Consider the following 17,317-nt stretch of genomic DNA (forward strand, 5'->3'; position numbering starts at 1 on the left):
ACTGTAGCTGTGACATAAGCTGCTGCAGTTCCGAGAACTGGCTGCAAGGAAATGGGAGCACACCGACCCTGGAACTGAAGACTAACTGTACTTAAAACAATCAAGGGACTTCCCTGGTGGTCCAGTGGGTAAGACTCCATGCTCTCAATGCAGGGGACCCGGTTCGATCCATGGTCAGGGAAATAGATTCCACATGCGTGCCGCAAGGAAGATCCCTAGTGCCCCAACTAATACCTGGAACAGCCAAATAAATAAATATTGAAAAAAAAAAAACCCAACAATCAAGATGACCTTGATGAGACCAATTTCAAGATGACGGTCAGAGCTGACTGTGCTGTTTCTGCATGTATCACCCTCCCTCTGTCTATGAAAGTTCTTGCCCACTGATTGTGTGGGTGAGGGAGTCTGCCTGGAGTCCGCCCTCCCCCCAGGTTACTGGTATCCGAAATAAAGCAAACTTTCCTTTCCACCAACCTTGCCTCTCTGTTGGCTTTGGAGTGGCGAGCAGCCGGACCCCACTTTCAGTTACACTGCCTGCAGGGAGAGCCTTAGACAGGGGCTGGGACAGAGCTTCAGGAACGCAAGTCAAGGAGAGGAGGGCTCTTCAATCTTAATCCTTCAACAGTAACAAGTGACACGGACAGAGGGCTTCCTGTTGCCAGACGCCATCCAGAGAGCCTTAAACATTTAACTCATTTAATCCTCCAACAACTGAATGAAGTTGGTCCTATTATTATCTTCATTCTCCAGATGAAATAACTGAGGGACAGAGAAATTAATAGCCTACGGTCTTCCAGCAAGTCAGTGGTGGAATGAAATTTAAACCCAGACAGTCTGGCTACTTAGATTCTAAACAACTGGCTTCCTGTGCTTCCTGGAATATGTTAAGTTACTTGATACTTTCAAGTCTAAGAGTTTTCCCCTTGTGTGGAATATACTCTTTTCCTCATCCAGTATTAACATCTCCTTCCCCAATTTCTTTACTGCCTGACACCTGACACCTCTCATTTTTCACAATACCTTAAGCAACGCTTTCAAACTCTGCATCAGCACATTATAGTATTAGCTTAAAGATGACCAATTTGGACCTACAAAAATGACAGTATCATATGTTTTGATGTAATATCTACCTGTGTTTTATGAATATTACTTATGGATATTTCTTTCCCATTAAGGAGGAACCCACCTCAGAGTCCAAACTTTTTAAAATCACTGTTACTCCAAAGACTATCAGAGTATATGCCACATACTATATATTTATTAAATGATTACGGAATATAATAGTAAATGATGATGTAAAGAAATTCTGAAGTAAAAAGGCAGATGAGATGATGAAAAGGAGATGACAAAGCAAAAGACTTTGAGGACATTAAATCGATGATGCAGAAATCATAATTTAGCTAACTTCTTAAGGATAGGTATCAACATTGCTCATAAAATGTATAATATCTTTCTATTTCACTCTTAGGGTTAAGTCACTCCCAAGTCTGTTGATTAATTGACATATTTCCTATTTCAGTTCCACAGTATATAGTCATGTTGAAGGATACAAGTCCAACAGAAGCAGAAATCCTAAGTGGTTGGGAAATATGTTACCATACAATCTGAGTCAAGTAATTCTTTAAAAATGGAAGATAATGTGGGTCAGTATTATGACTGATTGGAAAGTGCACTTAAGATTAAAGAGATGATAGCAAATGGAAGCTTTCCGCAGAAGTGCTCAGCATGAAGACGGTGCTGTAGAGCACTGTTCTTTCCCCACTAATATACACGTGGGCAGAGAAACAGACTTTGAAAATAAGGGATGTGGCTAAACTACATAGAAGTTTTAAAGATAAATGTAAGTATAAGCCAACACCAACAGCTATAACCTATTTGTTTTATGAAGGAAGAAATGAATTTTTAAGATATACTAAGTGCAAATCTGCAAAGGGTCTAAAATAAAGATGACTGATATCATGGACATAGGTGACATTATGAGTTCTTGGGATTGGGATTTGTAGATTCTATAGTTGATGAACAAAATCTATATGGTCTGTTACAGACTCAGTGGATAACCTAGTCTCTTATATATCTGAGATCAATACTACCTTATATCTTCTTGTACTGTTGCTTTCTTTTTTTAAATTCAAATATCATTATCACTTCTCTCCTCACTACCTCAAAGCTTCTGTGAAGTTCATCCTTTACTTCTTAATTCAAAGCCGCTCCTTCCTTGTGTGCTCTGGACTTACTGTATTTCTGCCTTGATTTTTAAAATTTTACAGTATTCTTTCTCCATTGATTTCTAAGCTGATCCGTACGTCTGTCTCCTCTAATCTTAAAACCCATGAACCTGTAACCTCTTTCAATACTGTACTACTAGTGGTAAGAATTCTCAAAAGGCTTGTCTTATCTCAGCGGCTTAATTTTCTCACCACTTACTCCATTCTTACCTATTTTCATCTGGCTTCAACCATCCTCCTCATACTGCATCTGCTCTCTCCAAGGTTTCAGGGAAAAAGAAAGGATCGTTCATGGAGTAGGTCTCAGAGAACATGAGAAGTGATGAGAGCAAAGGAACGAGGTGTAAGTAAGCCCTGGAAAGGGGAGACGCAGTCAAATTTATGGGAAATTGCCTGGAGAACAGCATGGAGAGAAGGGCTTAGTCAAGCCACGTCCACAAAGCAGTGATACAGTCAGCCTGTGGTGACACCACATTGGGACACTGCACAGTAGAAGGATCTGATCTTCATGAGACCCAGCATAGGAAAGACCGAAGAGTCAATGACTTGACTGGAAATTCACGAACCACTTTCATGACCAATAAAGAGATGTCAATACCACAGTAACGGAAAGTGTGGTATCTGTACAACAAAGTCTGCATCTGGTAGGGGCTGTGCCTTTACTGTACAATTTCAGATACTGTGGTTGTGATGACTGAAGGGAGCATAGAAAAGAGAGAAGGGTGAGTGAGGCCCACGAGCAGTATGTAAACTGGATGAGAGCCAGTGGTCTGAAGGCTCTGTGTGTTTAAGAATCCTCTACGATTTGCTATACTGAGGCCAAGAATCCAAGTCCAAAAAATTCTCTCTGTTAGTTTTCACCATAATATCTAAAAACTGGGATGAATTCTTCTTTTCTCCAAGATTCTGTATTTAGTAAGGCTCATTAACTGCCCTTCTGCTCATCCCAGGCCGGTGTTCTCAGAGGCCTTTGTGGGCACTGGTCCTGCAGTGCATCAGAATTTGTTGCTTGGAATAGCTTATCACACCCACCTTAATGACCACCATTCTCAAAGAAGACTCTCCAGGTAAAGGTCTGGCTGCACAGTGTAACCAATTAAAACTTGGTAAGAAGGAGGACAGTTTCTTACAGAAATAACTACCCCAAGATAAGTTGCCACAAAAAAATAGGCATATCTTATAACTTTTTCAATTCTGAGGAGAAGGGGGTCATGAGAATCAGACATTATTTAAAATTTTTTCACTTTAGTTTACAAAAGCAGAACTTATGAAATCATTTTTGGTTAAGAAATAGCTTCCTTATATATCCAGAAAAATAGGGTTAGGGTTAGGGTTAGAGTTAAAAAAGACAAAATCATAAATATTTCAAAAATGTAACCACAATAAATTTCCCCTCATCAGTTAATTCAGTGATTAATTGCTGTCCTTCTGGATCTGGTTACTAGTCAGAACTAAAACTGAGTTCTGGATATCCTGACTCAGTGTTATGGTCTGAAAGTTGTTGAAATGATGTCTTCTCAGAAGCCTGGACTCCGAGTCTATTCTCTGAATTGTCAACATCAGTCCAAGGGTTTTTTTCTTTTTTAATGTTTATTTATTTATTTATTTTTTGGCTGCATCGTGTCTTAGTCGTGGCACGCGGGATCTTCACCGCGTCCTGCAGGATCTTTTTGTTGCGGCGCACGGGCTCTGTAGTTGCGGCGTGGGGGCTTAGTTACCCTGCGGCATTTGGGACCCCATTTCCCCGACCAGGGATCAAACCTGTGTCCCCTGAATTGGAAGGCGGATTCTTAACCACTGGACCACCAGGGAAGTCCCATTCCAAGGTTTTAAGTTACCTAAATATCTTGGAAATTATCCTCAAGCTGACATATGACAAAACATGATTAGTCTTTAAAAAAAGCTAATCAGAAAAATGATTCAATTAAGATGAATAAAATCTAATCTTTTATAATCATAAATATTATGTAACAGTAAAGTTAGCCTATTTGATCAGTAAACCTATTTAAGTTTAAAAAAAGCAAACTCAAATAGAATAAAACATAAGCTTGTTTTATACTTAACCATGATGAATCAGAAGACATAGCTTTTTTTTTTTTTTACTAAACTAAAATTATTAAACTGGTCTTGTTTGCCACAGAGTTATCTTAATTATGTTAGCCTGGAATCTCAAAACATTTTTGAGATAGTTTTTGTAGGAAAACACATTTTAGATTTATTCCGACCTTGGACTGGAATAGGATGACCTTTGCGGGCTCGAGTCATTCCTCAGACCAGCAGTTTGTCATGTCTGCCTGGTACGAATGAGTCCCCATTAATTAAAGCCAGTGATCTTGAATTTTTTTCCTCACCTTCTACCAGAAAATTAAGGTTACACCAAATTTTTTTTATTAATTTAAGGATGTAACTTCTGTCATATATTAATATTGCCTTTTAAATAGAAATTGTTATTTCGTGTTTGTAATATATCCAATGGAATTAGAATGACATATCAAACCTGAAAGGAACAAAGTAATTCTGACTAAATGAAGTGGGTTCTCTAAAGTTCAGGGCACCATGCCCTAGATTGTCCTAGATTGCAACAGGGGGACATTTAGCTCTGCATCTGCATTTAATATGTTCTGCTATCAAGAGAGAAGTTTTTATTTAATTTGTGGAAATAAACATCAAAAATAAAAGAAGTAAAAGTAAACGTAAGGTTTATAACAGATATATTTATTATTGTCTCTTAAATGAACACTTTAGAGAGTAGAATCCACAATATACCGAATTTAGGTTAATTCAAATCTAGTAAGTACATGGTAGAAATGGGCACCATCAGAGATAACAGAAATATTAAAGATGAAAAAGCAGAGAAATGGTCTACCAGTGACAACAAGCAGGAATCTTACCCCCAAAGGAAACAATGCATTCGTCTGTGCATTATCCAGGAATCTTGTCACAAGTCAAAGAAAACATGTCACCTGTGAGTCTAAACAAATAGCGCCGAAATATTAAACCATATTTTGGTCTATCAGAAATAAACATGGAACTTTTCACATCGTCTGCCTTGAAATCATGCAGAGTATCATTTCATACTATAGACACAAGCGGATGAGAGTCTTTACCTTTTCTTTAATGAGGAGACTGGAAATGCTCTTCATAAAGTTTGAATATTCCATTTCTAAAATTCATAGATAAGGTATAGCGACTTGTCAGGATGTTTTAGGCTGGATGAAATAAAATGCTTCCATCTTCAGTATTTCTTACTGTTGTTTGGTTTTGCTTTCCTGAGATTCTAAGTATCAATGCTTTGACAATAGCTGAGAGATGGGAGGAAAGGACTTGTCAAAAAAATGTCATCATTGCCACCACTCCAACCTATAATGTATCTTGAATTCAAAACATACTTGCACAGGTTAAAATAACTTTCTGATTCCGGGATTTACCTTTACCAGAATTACCAGTAAGGCAAGGAAAGGCACAGTAACTCACTGCTGGCTCATGGTGACTTCAGTAATGGAGGCTTTGCCAGAATCAATATTTTGAAATGTTTCATTGTTTGGCCCTCTGAAGATGTCACAGCTGGCAGTGAATGAGAGCAGTAAGGATAGGTGAAAAAATGGACTTCTTCTGAAAAGTAGAAGAGAGGCAATTAGGAAAGAGAATACTGGAAAAATCACAGGGGTATTCTCAGGCCGATCAATTTTAGGAACAACGACATGGATTTAAGGATCTGGAAATAGATTTGCTCAAACTTGTCCATGCTTACATACCCACTTGCAAAGTCCTCAGGACCCCCTCCCCGCCCCGCCCAAGGTACATCAGAGTTTGAAGACTGTAAACCTAACTTGCTAAAATTACTTTAATGAGATCTCTTTAACTTCCTAAAGGACCTTTAATAATGTGATCTCTTTAAAAGGGAATATAATCCAGATATATTGATAATTGCATCAAGATGCAATTGAAATTTTGTGAAAATTGACAGCTTGTTTCTAAAATGTATATGGAAATTTAAAGGACCAAGAAGAGCCAAGGCAAACTTGAAAGCAAAAAGTAGAGGAAATAGAGAACTTAAAGTATTGAATTAAGACTTATGAAAAGGCAACAATAATTAAGACAGTGTAGCAAGGGCACAAGAATAAACAGACCGATGGGTCGGAAACAAATCCATACATGTACAGTTGCCTGATGTTAAAGAAAGATAACAATCTGGTACAGTGAGGAAAAGGATGGGTTTTTTGAAATGATGCTGTGCAATTGTGTCAGTAAGGACAAAACAAACATTGCATCTTGACCCCCAACCTCACAACACACACAACAGTCAATTCTGGATGAAAATGAAAGATATAAAGTTTGCAGAATGAAACACAGGAGAATATCTTCAGTAACCTTGGGGAAGGCAAAGATTTTTTAAACACAATACCAAAAGTGCTAACTCAAGAGGAAAAACCACTTCTGTTTTGACCATTTCTGTTGGTCAAAAGAATTCTTGAGGGAGGGAAATGGCAGTGCACAGAGTGTGCCCAACAAATGTGTGTATGCAAAATATGTAAAGTGCCCCAAAAAACAACAATATAAAAGCAAACAACCTATAGGGAAAAGAATTGAATAAGCACTTTCATGCGACCAGTGAACATAAGAAGATGCCCAACTTCATTAGTCATTAAGGAGATGCAAGTTATAACCATGATGCAATGCCACTTAAACAACAAACTCCAAGAAGACTAAAATAAAAAATATAGACAGAATCACAGACATAGAGAACAGACTGTTGGTTGCCGGAGGAGGGGACTGTTGGGGGAGGGATGCAGTGAGAGGCTGGGATTAGCAGATATAAACTTCTATGTATAGAATGGATAAAGAGCAAGGTCCTACTGTACAGCACAGAGAACTATAGTCAATATTATGTGAGAAAACATACAGAAAAGAATATTAAAAGAAGAATGTATATATATGTATAATCGAATCGTTTTGCTGTACAGCAGTAATTAACACAATATTGTAAATCAACTGTACTTCAGTAAAAAGAAATATAGACAAAACCAGATGTTGACGAGAATGGGAGGCAACCTGAACTTTCATACTCTGATGTGAGTGTATAAATTAGTATAATCACTATGGAGGGGTTGCAAGACTTAGCAAATAAAAATACAGAATACCCATTTATGGAATAATACTTGGTAGTTTATACTAAAGGTGGACATATGTATGGCCAAGTGACAAAGCAATTACTCCTGATTTCTATAACCAATAGAAATAAACCCCTGTGTTCATCATAATACTGTATAGTAATGTTCATAGCAGCACTATTTGTTATAGCCCCAAACTGAAAACAAACCTAATGTTCGTCAGTAATTTAAATGGATAAATACGTTGTGCTATATTCATGATCTGAAATACTATACAGCAGAGAAATTTAATGACCATCGAATTTTTCATATCTACTGGTAGATATGAAAAATTCCATAAACACAATGTCTAGTAAATGAAGCCAGGTACAAAACCGTACACACTGTATTATTCCATTTATATAAAGTTCAAAACCAGGTAAAGGTAATCTATGGATTTAGGAGGTAAAATAATGGTTACTTTGAGGAAGAACTAGGAAACGATCCATGGGAGGGGGCAAGAAAGCAGCTTCTGGAGTGCTGTTATAATTCTGGCTTCAATATGAGTTTGGATGAGTGTTTCCACTTCATGAAAACTCACTGAGCTGTGAGCTTGTGCACTTTTTTGTGTGAATGATATACATCAAAATAATCTGTTAGTTTTTAAAATATAGATGTGTATGGAAGGATTTAAAATACATGAAAACAATAGCATTTATGTGAGGGGTGGGTTGGTATAAACAGAGGTAAAGTATTCTAACATCCTTGCATTCCCCAGAAAGAGTAAAACTACCAATGAACCAAACCAACCTATTTCTAATAAATAGACTTGACTTGTACAGCTGGTTGAGTTAGGTGACTTTTTATTGTAATTACTATCTATTATATATTCAGCATTAATCTGTCACCTAGAGGGTAGATGCTATCAGAACAAATAGTTCAGGGAAGGGTGTTTAGTGTAGGTGAAAAGATGAAATAAAAATATACCTTTTAGGGTTCTAGGAATAGATTACCTAGTAATTTTCAGAAGACAGCTAACTTGGGCCAAAGGTAATTTTCCCATTCCTTTTTTTAAGCCTTCTGTGTATAAGTGGAGCTTTAACGCTCTGGTAAGTGCCCCAGGAGCACAGCAGCAGACCTCATCCTAAAGGGGCAAACCTATAAGGCCAAGGACAGAAAGACGAGAGACATCGGTTTAGCAGCATCCAGGTGCCGAGGGAAGTTTACATGAATATTTCTCAGGTGTACGGTGGCCCATCTCCTGACAGGGAGGAAAGTCAGGCGTTGGCTTAGCACAGGCCCAGGTGGTAGAATAAACGTGGGTTTGCTTCCCTCTGCTTCTTACCCTCCCAGAAACTGGTCACACTGATTAAGATGGGACCACACAATTGCTACTTGTTTTATTTTTATAAAATTAGTGTTTATACTGAAGAAAAAAATCTATTTGAATCAGAAACATAATTTGGGGGAAAAATCAAATATAAGTGAGATGAAGTATAATGGAATTTAATTTAGGAACAACTTGTTTAGAAACTTGTGTATTTAGAAATTGACAAGGAACATTTTTCTTTCTGGGACTAGGTTTCCTCATCCGTGAAATGGGGATAATAATAATATACATATTTCAAGATTATTGTGAGAATTATATGAGATACATAACTTTAACTTCAGGCTCCAGGACACGTTAGTTATGTGAACTTAGGCAAGTTATGAACACGTAATCTCTCTGCATTTTAGCTTTTTCATCTGTAAAATGAGAATATAGTAGCACTCATCATTCATATAGATATTTTCTTTTAAACATGTGGTATAAATAGTGTGATGTACACACACACATGAACATACAGGTCTGTATATGTGTGCGTCAGTTAATTTTCATGCTTAGTCTGCTTTTGAAATACACCAATCTATTAATCAGATGATTAATACACTAATGATAAATACACTAATCTATTAATCTATTAAATACACTAATCTATTAAGCAGATGATTGTTAAAATAACTTTTCATTGGGGAAATATATTGTGTCCAAGAAATTTTATGCACATTGTTCTCCCTTTGAAGGTATGAGAGGTAAGAAACTGGAAAACTCAGCAGTTTGCCTTTTGGAGGAAAACACTCCAACTCCAGAGCTCTGTGTGATTCTGTGTCTTCCACTCCACAGAGCCCTTCAGCCCAACTAAATGGTTGGTCACCTCTCCGTTGGGAATGCCAGTGAGTCTACGGTACAGTCCTCCTGGCAGCGTACCTTCTGATAGATCAGCTTCCTTTTTGGTAGGAGGTGCCCCTGCCAAGCTGGTTTTTGATTTTGAGCTTTACTCCTACCTATGCCCACCTTGGAGCAAACATCCCTCCACGGTGCTTGTAAAAGTGCCTGACAGTGGAGTGGGGACTTGGCTAAGCTTACAGCACACTGCATGACTGCCTTTTTGCCTTCGTGGAAATAAACACGTATTTGTTATATTTTGGTCTAACTGCCTGTATCCATTCCAGTGTATGACACGGTGATGAAGTTCTCTACATTTCAGAAATATTTGCACAAGTGAAATAAAGTTGCAGGCACAGAGATGCATCCGCTTTACCCACCTTCCAAACTATGGAAACAGAGTCTTCCAGTCAAACAAGAGCTACTTCTCCTCCCACCCTTCTATGGTCTAAAACTCTAGCTGCAAGTTGGAGAGGCTGGGAGAAGGGAAACCTAACCAGGCAGCCACCCACCCTTCCCTGCAGACGGGCACCCTTCCCTGCCAATTGCAGCCCTTTGCTTGGGTAAAGTGAAGCAAAATCTCACTTTTAACGAAGACTAAAGCATTGCTTATAAATTAAGCTGAACATATTGTAGTCTCTGAGTCCAGATTGGATTTTCTTTTTTAACCTCTTTATTGGAGTATAATTGCATAACAATGTTGTGTTAATTTGTGCTGTATAACAAAGTGAATCAGCTATACAGTATACATATATCCCCATATCCCCACCCTCTGTGTCTCCCTCCCACCCTCCCTATCCTACCCCTCTAGGTGGTCACAAAGCCCCGAGCTGATCTCCCTGTGCTATGTGGCTGCTTCCCACTAGCTATCTCTTTTACATTTGGTAGTGTATATATGTCAATGCTACTCTTTCACTTCGTCCCAGTTTACCCTTCCCCCTTCCCGTGTCCTCAAGTCCATTCTCTACCTCTGTATCTTTATTCCTGTCCTGCCCCATACAGATTGGATTTTTATGATTTAAAATAGCCCTAGGGTCGGCTATCCCCTAAGGATGGATGGGAAAGTCAGGGGATCTGTCCAACTTTCCACTTAGAGCCATGCTGAAGACATTTGAAAGGAAGAGAAGGAAACAAAAAGTTTTGTTTTAATTTCATCATAAATCATTTTTATTCGATGTGCTTATAAAAATAATTCAATGTCATATTGAATTTATATTATATAAAAATATTGAGAATGATATTCTACTTCTTGGTATAACCGGTTTGACTGATGGGACACAATTTCTGTGTGTACTATCACAAAATGGTTTTATTTTTCCATTAGCTGTCATCATCCGTATTCTTTTGAAAATCCCTCTTTCTCTTTCCATTATATATAAGCATCTTTAATGTTGTCCCTAACTCATAGCACTTTCAGTCATTTTCAGTTATTAAAACAGCTTTATTAGGGAATTCCCTGGTGGTCCAGTGGTTCAGAGTCCAAGCTTCCATTACAGGGGGCACGGGTTCGATCCCTGGTGGGGGATCTAAGGTCCCACAGGCTACATACGGTGGCCATAAAACACAACTTGGTTATATTTTTAAAATTTAACTACACATCTTTAAAGCTACAATCTTCAGCTCTCCCTGTCTCCCCAGTTCCTTCAGTGGGAGTTGAATAAAAGGGAGATTTCTTCTCTTACACTTTTCCTCCATCCGACTTCCCAGTGGTTTCTCCAAATACATCTTTGTCTCCTCTCGGTTGAAAACCACTACCCATTCAGCCTATCTACGTAAACACAGCAACACTGGGGCCAACAGACCCTGGATTTAACAGCAAGTAGGTACTCTAAGCAGTGGTGGTCCCTTTCTAGGTGAGATCACACCTTCCTATTGTTCCCAAATTGCAGGCAGCACACAGAACTGCTCTGATGCGTGTGCCTCTTTACTCCTCAACATGGTGGCCTGTGACAAGCCTGCAACCTCCAATCCTACCAACACTTTATAGTCAAAGATAGAGGTGGCTGTAAAGCCTGAACCTTAAGAGGCCATCCTTATCCCCTCCACCTGCATATGGTCACCCTCATCTGGCTCCAATGCTCTACCCCAGGATTTGCAAACTTCAGTTGTAAGAATCCAGAGAGTAAGTCCTTTGGCTTTGCAGACCATAAAGTGTGTGTCACAACTATGACTGATGTCAACAACTAACGTCAATTCTGCCTAGGTAGCTCCAAAGGCGCCACAGATAATAGGTAAACGAAGGAATATGGCTGTATTACAATACAATTTTATTCATGGAGATTTGAATTTCATACAATTTCCACGTGTCATGAAATACCACCCTTTAAAAATTTTTTTCAACCATTTACAACTGTGAAGTCATTCGTCGCTTGCAGTCACACAAAATCAGAAGGCTAATGGATTTTGCCTGCTGGTGTTTGCTATCCCCTGCTCTTCTCCATCCCTGCATCTCTAAGGTCAGGGAAGCAAGCCCATGTCTAAACCAACATCCAGTCTTGCAAGGAAATACTCCTGGGAATTAACCCCAAACCTTGTAAGCAATTCTCTCAGGGAAACTCTCCCCCACCCCCATCAGTGAAAGGACCGGGAAAGTTGGAGGAGATGATAGTTTCTAAGAACAATACACTCCTATCACAACAATGTCCCAGAACCTCCCTTACATATCACCATAGTAATGGCCACCAAAACAGCTCAATACTTCTCATGGGCTCCCCACCACACCCCCGACTGGGCCCTGGAGTATGTAGTAATTCCTGCAGAGTTCAGTAAACTTGGGGGATGTTAAATCTCTATCAATACCTCACATTATTGTTACATAATTTAGACATCAGAAACATTGAACAATTTACTTTTTTAAAAAAATTATTTTCCCAAATGGGTCCCTCAATTGACCTTCCAGGTGGCTTAAGAGCCACTGATGTATTTAGATAAAGTAAAATAAAAGTTTAATGTCCTGATTTCTTCTTTTGCTATCTCTAAGAGTCATAGAAATCAGGGAGTAACCTGAGAGCCATTCACCATCTGAATGATCAGTGACACTCTCGATGACTGATTGCTGGTCTTCGCTAGCAAAAGCATAAGCAAGGCAGCCGTTGGAGTCATAGCTGTCCCTGGAATGTCATCAAGCTTTCTTGATAATCTAGATGACATTCTTCTAGGCAAAACAATGAATAGGAGACCTGAGTTAACCCAGGGACAAGGTGTTCATCCAAATCAAAACTGCATCTTCACAAGCTTTAGTGGTCAAGGATTAGTGTCAGTCAGGACGACTCTCTGATTTCCATGGACACTTACAAGATCTACAGACTGATTCAAAGCTAGAGAATATTCAATACAACACAACTGGATCTGACTCCATCTTACTTGAAGAAGTGTAGACACAAGGTAAGAAGTCTCACCTCCTATTTCTTTTCTCTGCACCTGATAGCCACGGATTGACGCCCCATGGAACAACCTTTACAGGAGAGATTAAGGGCTTCCCCACCCTCCTACAAAAAACATTTTTGTTCCTCTCTGAGATTCCATTAGTCATTAAAAAGAAAAACCAAACCCTGATCTGCTGTTATTATTAAAGGTGTGTTTATGCATGTTTGATTGCAAACAGACCATCTTGCACCCCACATTCAAGTTACAAGCCATAAAAGCTGACGCCCTTTCCTAGTATACACACTCAAGTTAGGACAAGTACTTTTGTGCTGGTATTTTATCTATTTATTTTACCCTGTTTCTGCATCAGTACTAGGGTTTGAAAACTTTAAGGATGAAGAACTGTTATTCAGTAGCAACCCACTCACAGATATATTTGATTGATGTTACTAGATGGGAATGACCATATTGGAAGATCTACAGTTAGAGATCACAGGCTGTAAGTGGATTTTTTTGTGTATCTGTGACAAATGAGGTAAATTTTTTGGTGCATTTGTATTTTCTGAATTTCTACAGTAATCCTATAGCAACTGTTTTAATTTTTACAAATAATTTTTAAATCTTAGGAAATAAACAGAGCAATTATCATGATGAATTTTCAAAAGGAGAAACCAGAACTGGCTCAGAGAAAAAGGACAGACAGCACTACTACCATCCTGAGCAGGCCCCAACTTCTCTGATTCCCCGGTTGGCAATTTCTGGTCACTGCAATACCTTCTAGAACAAAGACCCGGAGACAAATTGGTTATGTCTCCAAAGAATTTAAAGAGGGCACTTAGTGAAGGTAATAAAACTAAGGAGCTAATTACCTGACAAAAAGTAATTTTAAACTTACTTTTGAACCTTGGGTCTGTGTTTGATTTTCCTGACTGGTACTTTGTTCTTGTATTCCAGCCACATAATCTATGTACTCACAGTGAAAAGCAAGGGGCCTGCTTCAGCCCACACGTTGTTTTCCAGTGATTTGTCTGCAGCTCGGACCTTTTCCCAGGATTACTGTTGGGGGACATGACTCTTTCTGCTTCTGGTTTAGACAGAAGGTTTTTCCTTATAAGAGAGAAACCAAGTCACACGTACATGGCATAAACTGAATAAAGCTATTGGTTTTTAAAATACTTTATTACACTGACTCTAGTGTCCTTAGTAGATGAATATAATCAAGTTAGCAACGTGGTTTGGTCACTGAGAAAATGAAACATTTCTGAAACCTCACGAAACAGTGTAGTGTGCAAACTAGAGCTAATCAGGCTTTCACCTCTTTACAGAACAGTCACTGCAAGCAGCACGGTACATCATAAGAGCTTTCACTGCTGTCCTTCAGCCTCTAAACTGCAGAGGAGAGATGAAGGCAAACTTCCAAGGAAATGCCCAGGGAACTGCAGTCAAACATTACCCAGGAAGCTGCAGGTAGGATGGCATTACATGAAAGCTACAACTTGCTTCAAAACCTAGGCTACTGAAGTCTACAATGAAATTCACATTTTCTTTACATACAAAGAAATTACACACATTTAAAGAACTGTTACCCTATGTTAATTCCCAACCTGGTCGATTATTTGTAGTCTTATCATCAAACTTTGTATGAGGTGGTTGTTTTGTTTACTATTCTGTTACTTCAACTATTATAACTTGCTTTAATGATTCAGAAATGAGAGTGACATTTGTATATATAGTCACAGTTTAAGAGGTAGTTGACCTGAATTTCTGAATTAGGAATGAGGAAAGGTGTTAAATGGCTTTGTTTAAAAAACAAAAAAAGGCCCAACACTATAGATATAAATGATAGCTTTGTCACTACAAGCATGAATGTAATATAAAGAGACCAGTGTTTTAAAACCAATGTGAACAGACTGACTTTTTAAGAAATCAGCTATTTTAGTTCATTAAAGTGGATTTCACAGCTGCTATGATGTGTCTAGCACTGATTCCAAACATATCCAGCAATTCGCTAGGTTTCCCGCTTTTTTTAGGCACTCCTGACACTGCCAGCTGATGAACGTGGATGCCAGGCTCCCCAGAGATGGCTGCACATATGGCTTCTCCAATGCCACCTTCTCAGTAGTGATCCTCCACCGTGATAACCCGGCCGCCTGTAGCTTTTGCACTGGATATGATGGTGGCAGCATCCAGGGGGTTAATGGTAAACAGGTCAATGACACAGATAGAAATACCCTGTTGAGAAAGAGCATCGGCAGCTGCTAAGGCTTCGGGCAGAGTAACTCCAGCTCCAATAACTGTGACTTTGTCATTAACAATGTGGTGGATGACCGTGGCCCGTCCCATCTCAATATTTTCTTGGGGGGTATAGATAACTGCAGTTTCTGACCAGCTGGTCCGAACGAAGCACAACCCCTTTGGGGTTGGCAGCCAGATAAACAGCACGCTCTGTCGAGACGGCATCACTTGGATTAAACACAGTGCAATTGGGGATGCTTCGGAACATGTCTAGATCTTCCAGGGCCATCTGGGAGGGGCCATCTTCACCAACAGACACCCCGCAGTGGGAACCACTAAGACTGACACTGGTTTGAGATATGGCTCCCTTCCGGATCTGATCAAACGCTCTGGTCAAAAAGGCAGCTGAAGTCCTAACAAAAGCAACGGTTCGACCACGTGTGGCACAGGCCAGTTCTGTTCCGCAGTAAAACAATAAGACGCTCAGAGTGATCTTTCTTGAATATCTCAGAAAAGATGGACTTCTTTGGGTCGCCATGCAGGACAATGGCTCTTTCATTTGCATGGCCCAGTTCAGCTAGAGCCAAACTATATGCTTTCTGAGTAGCTATCTTGTCACCTGCTTTATAATCAGGCACGCAGGTCATTTTTATATCTGTGACGCTGACTGGAGGTGAGCCTTCAACAGGGGGTTTGGGTATGAGATTCATGTTGGTCCGTATCTGACTCTGTTAGTCTGATGACTTCATTTGCTCTTTCTTTTGGCACCGGCTTTCCATGCCAGTTCTCCGCATCCTCAACGTCTGGAATACGCTGGCCCCTGAAGGTCTTCGCAACTACGGCAGCGGGCTTGCTCTTCACTCGAGTCGCTTGGCAAAACGCGTGGCACAAGGCCTCCACGTCCTGGCCATCCACTCCCTACCCGAGTGTTCCACCCACAGGCTTCGCGGCGACGCCGACAGATGTCTGCGCGGTGCTTTGGGGGCGCCACGCCACTCTGTCCCAAGCGGTTCACGTGGAAGACTGCCACGAGGTTATCCAAACTGTAGTGGGAAGCAGAGCCCTCCGAGGCCTCGCCGTCGCCCAGGAGGCAGAACACCCGGTAGCTGGCTCTGGTCCAGTACTCGCCAGCATAAACCGTTCCACACGCGGCGCCCAACCCAGCCATCCTGTCGCCACATCGACAGACGACAGTCTCGGGGTGGGATGTCCCTCCGGGGCACAGTGAATTGTCCTCAAGTTCAGCAGGTTAGGTTCACTGGTGCCGCCCGCCTCCGCCCAGGCGGCACAGAGCAGTGGAGCCGCATGGCCCTATGGAGAGGACGAACCTGTCGCTGTCCGGCGGCTCCGGCTCTGTCTGTAGCTCATCGCGTGGAAGAAGAGCACCGACACGACCTCGGCCGCGCTGCACCACGACGTGGGGTGGCCCTGATGGAACGGATGCGCAGGTGGTTGGCCAAGTCCTGCAGGACCAGCACGGTGGTCGCGTCCTCGGGGGGTGGGGGTCGGTGTCTGCCACGTTGCCGTCTTCCCCGGTTTCTGAGGAGCGAAAGGGGCGGTGCTACGGCGGTTCCGTCACGTAACAGCGCGCCCGGGCCCCGCCTCCGGGGAACGAGCCGGGCAGCGCCGTCACGTGACCGCTGCCGCGGCTTCGTCAGGTGACGTCGCTCGCTGGGCCCGCCTCCCTGAGGAAACGGCTCGCCAAGCCGCCTTGGGTTCTCGCCCTGCTACGCTTTCTTCTTACGGTGAGTGGGTTTTTTACTACTTTGTCACTGCCATGTTCAACATTATGAAAAGTAATTAAATGTCTTTATACCCTAACTCGTGGTATAAATTCAGAAGGGGGCATTCTTCTGTCCGTGTGTTATGGGAAGCTGTTTGTTGAAGTCGTGCTGCTTTTCATTCCTCGAAGTCACGTCCGAGACATTTTCACGGTTCTGTAGCCGAGCATTAATAGGAATTATCCAAAGTCACTTTCAATCTAACCGATATGGCAGCTCTGTGTCAACGAGACTTTTCAGAGCAGCTGAAAATCCTGTCTGTGACTTGTAGATAGAAGTACCAAAAGGTGCAGGAAAGGTCAAATCTAGACCCGCTGAATGGTGGCATATCTAGAACTGCAATTTCCCAAGTATACCCTAAAATACTGTTAGTAATAATAGCTTTTAAATAAAATGAATTTATTTGCTTCAGTT

The 17,317-nt window shown here is 40.8% G+C and overlaps 1 protein-coding gene across 1 annotated transcript; it reads right to left on the reverse strand.

Annotated features, from left to right (window-relative positions):
- Window positions 1-14,822: 14,822 nt before the first annotated feature.
- TKTL2 (transketolase like 2) lies at window positions 14,823-16,971 on the reverse strand. Its single transcript, XM_060011906.1, is given in 11 exon segments — window positions 14,823-15,305; window positions 15,307-15,575; window positions 15,578-15,598; window positions 15,601-15,854; window positions 15,856-16,037; window positions 16,039-16,289; window positions 16,292-16,433; window positions 16,435-16,481; window positions 16,484-16,552; window positions 16,555-16,846; window positions 16,939-16,971. Coding segments are annotated over 11 exon segments (2,043 nt in total).
- Between the last annotated feature and the right edge of the window lie 346 nt (window positions 16,972-17,317).

The sequence above is a fragment of the Delphinus delphis genome, chromosome 5, assembly GCF_949987515.2.
Source record: "Delphinus delphis chromosome 5, mDelDel1.2, whole genome shotgun sequence".
NCBI classification, from domain to species: domain Eukaryota; kingdom Metazoa; phylum Chordata; class Mammalia; order Artiodactyla; family Delphinidae; genus Delphinus; species Delphinus delphis.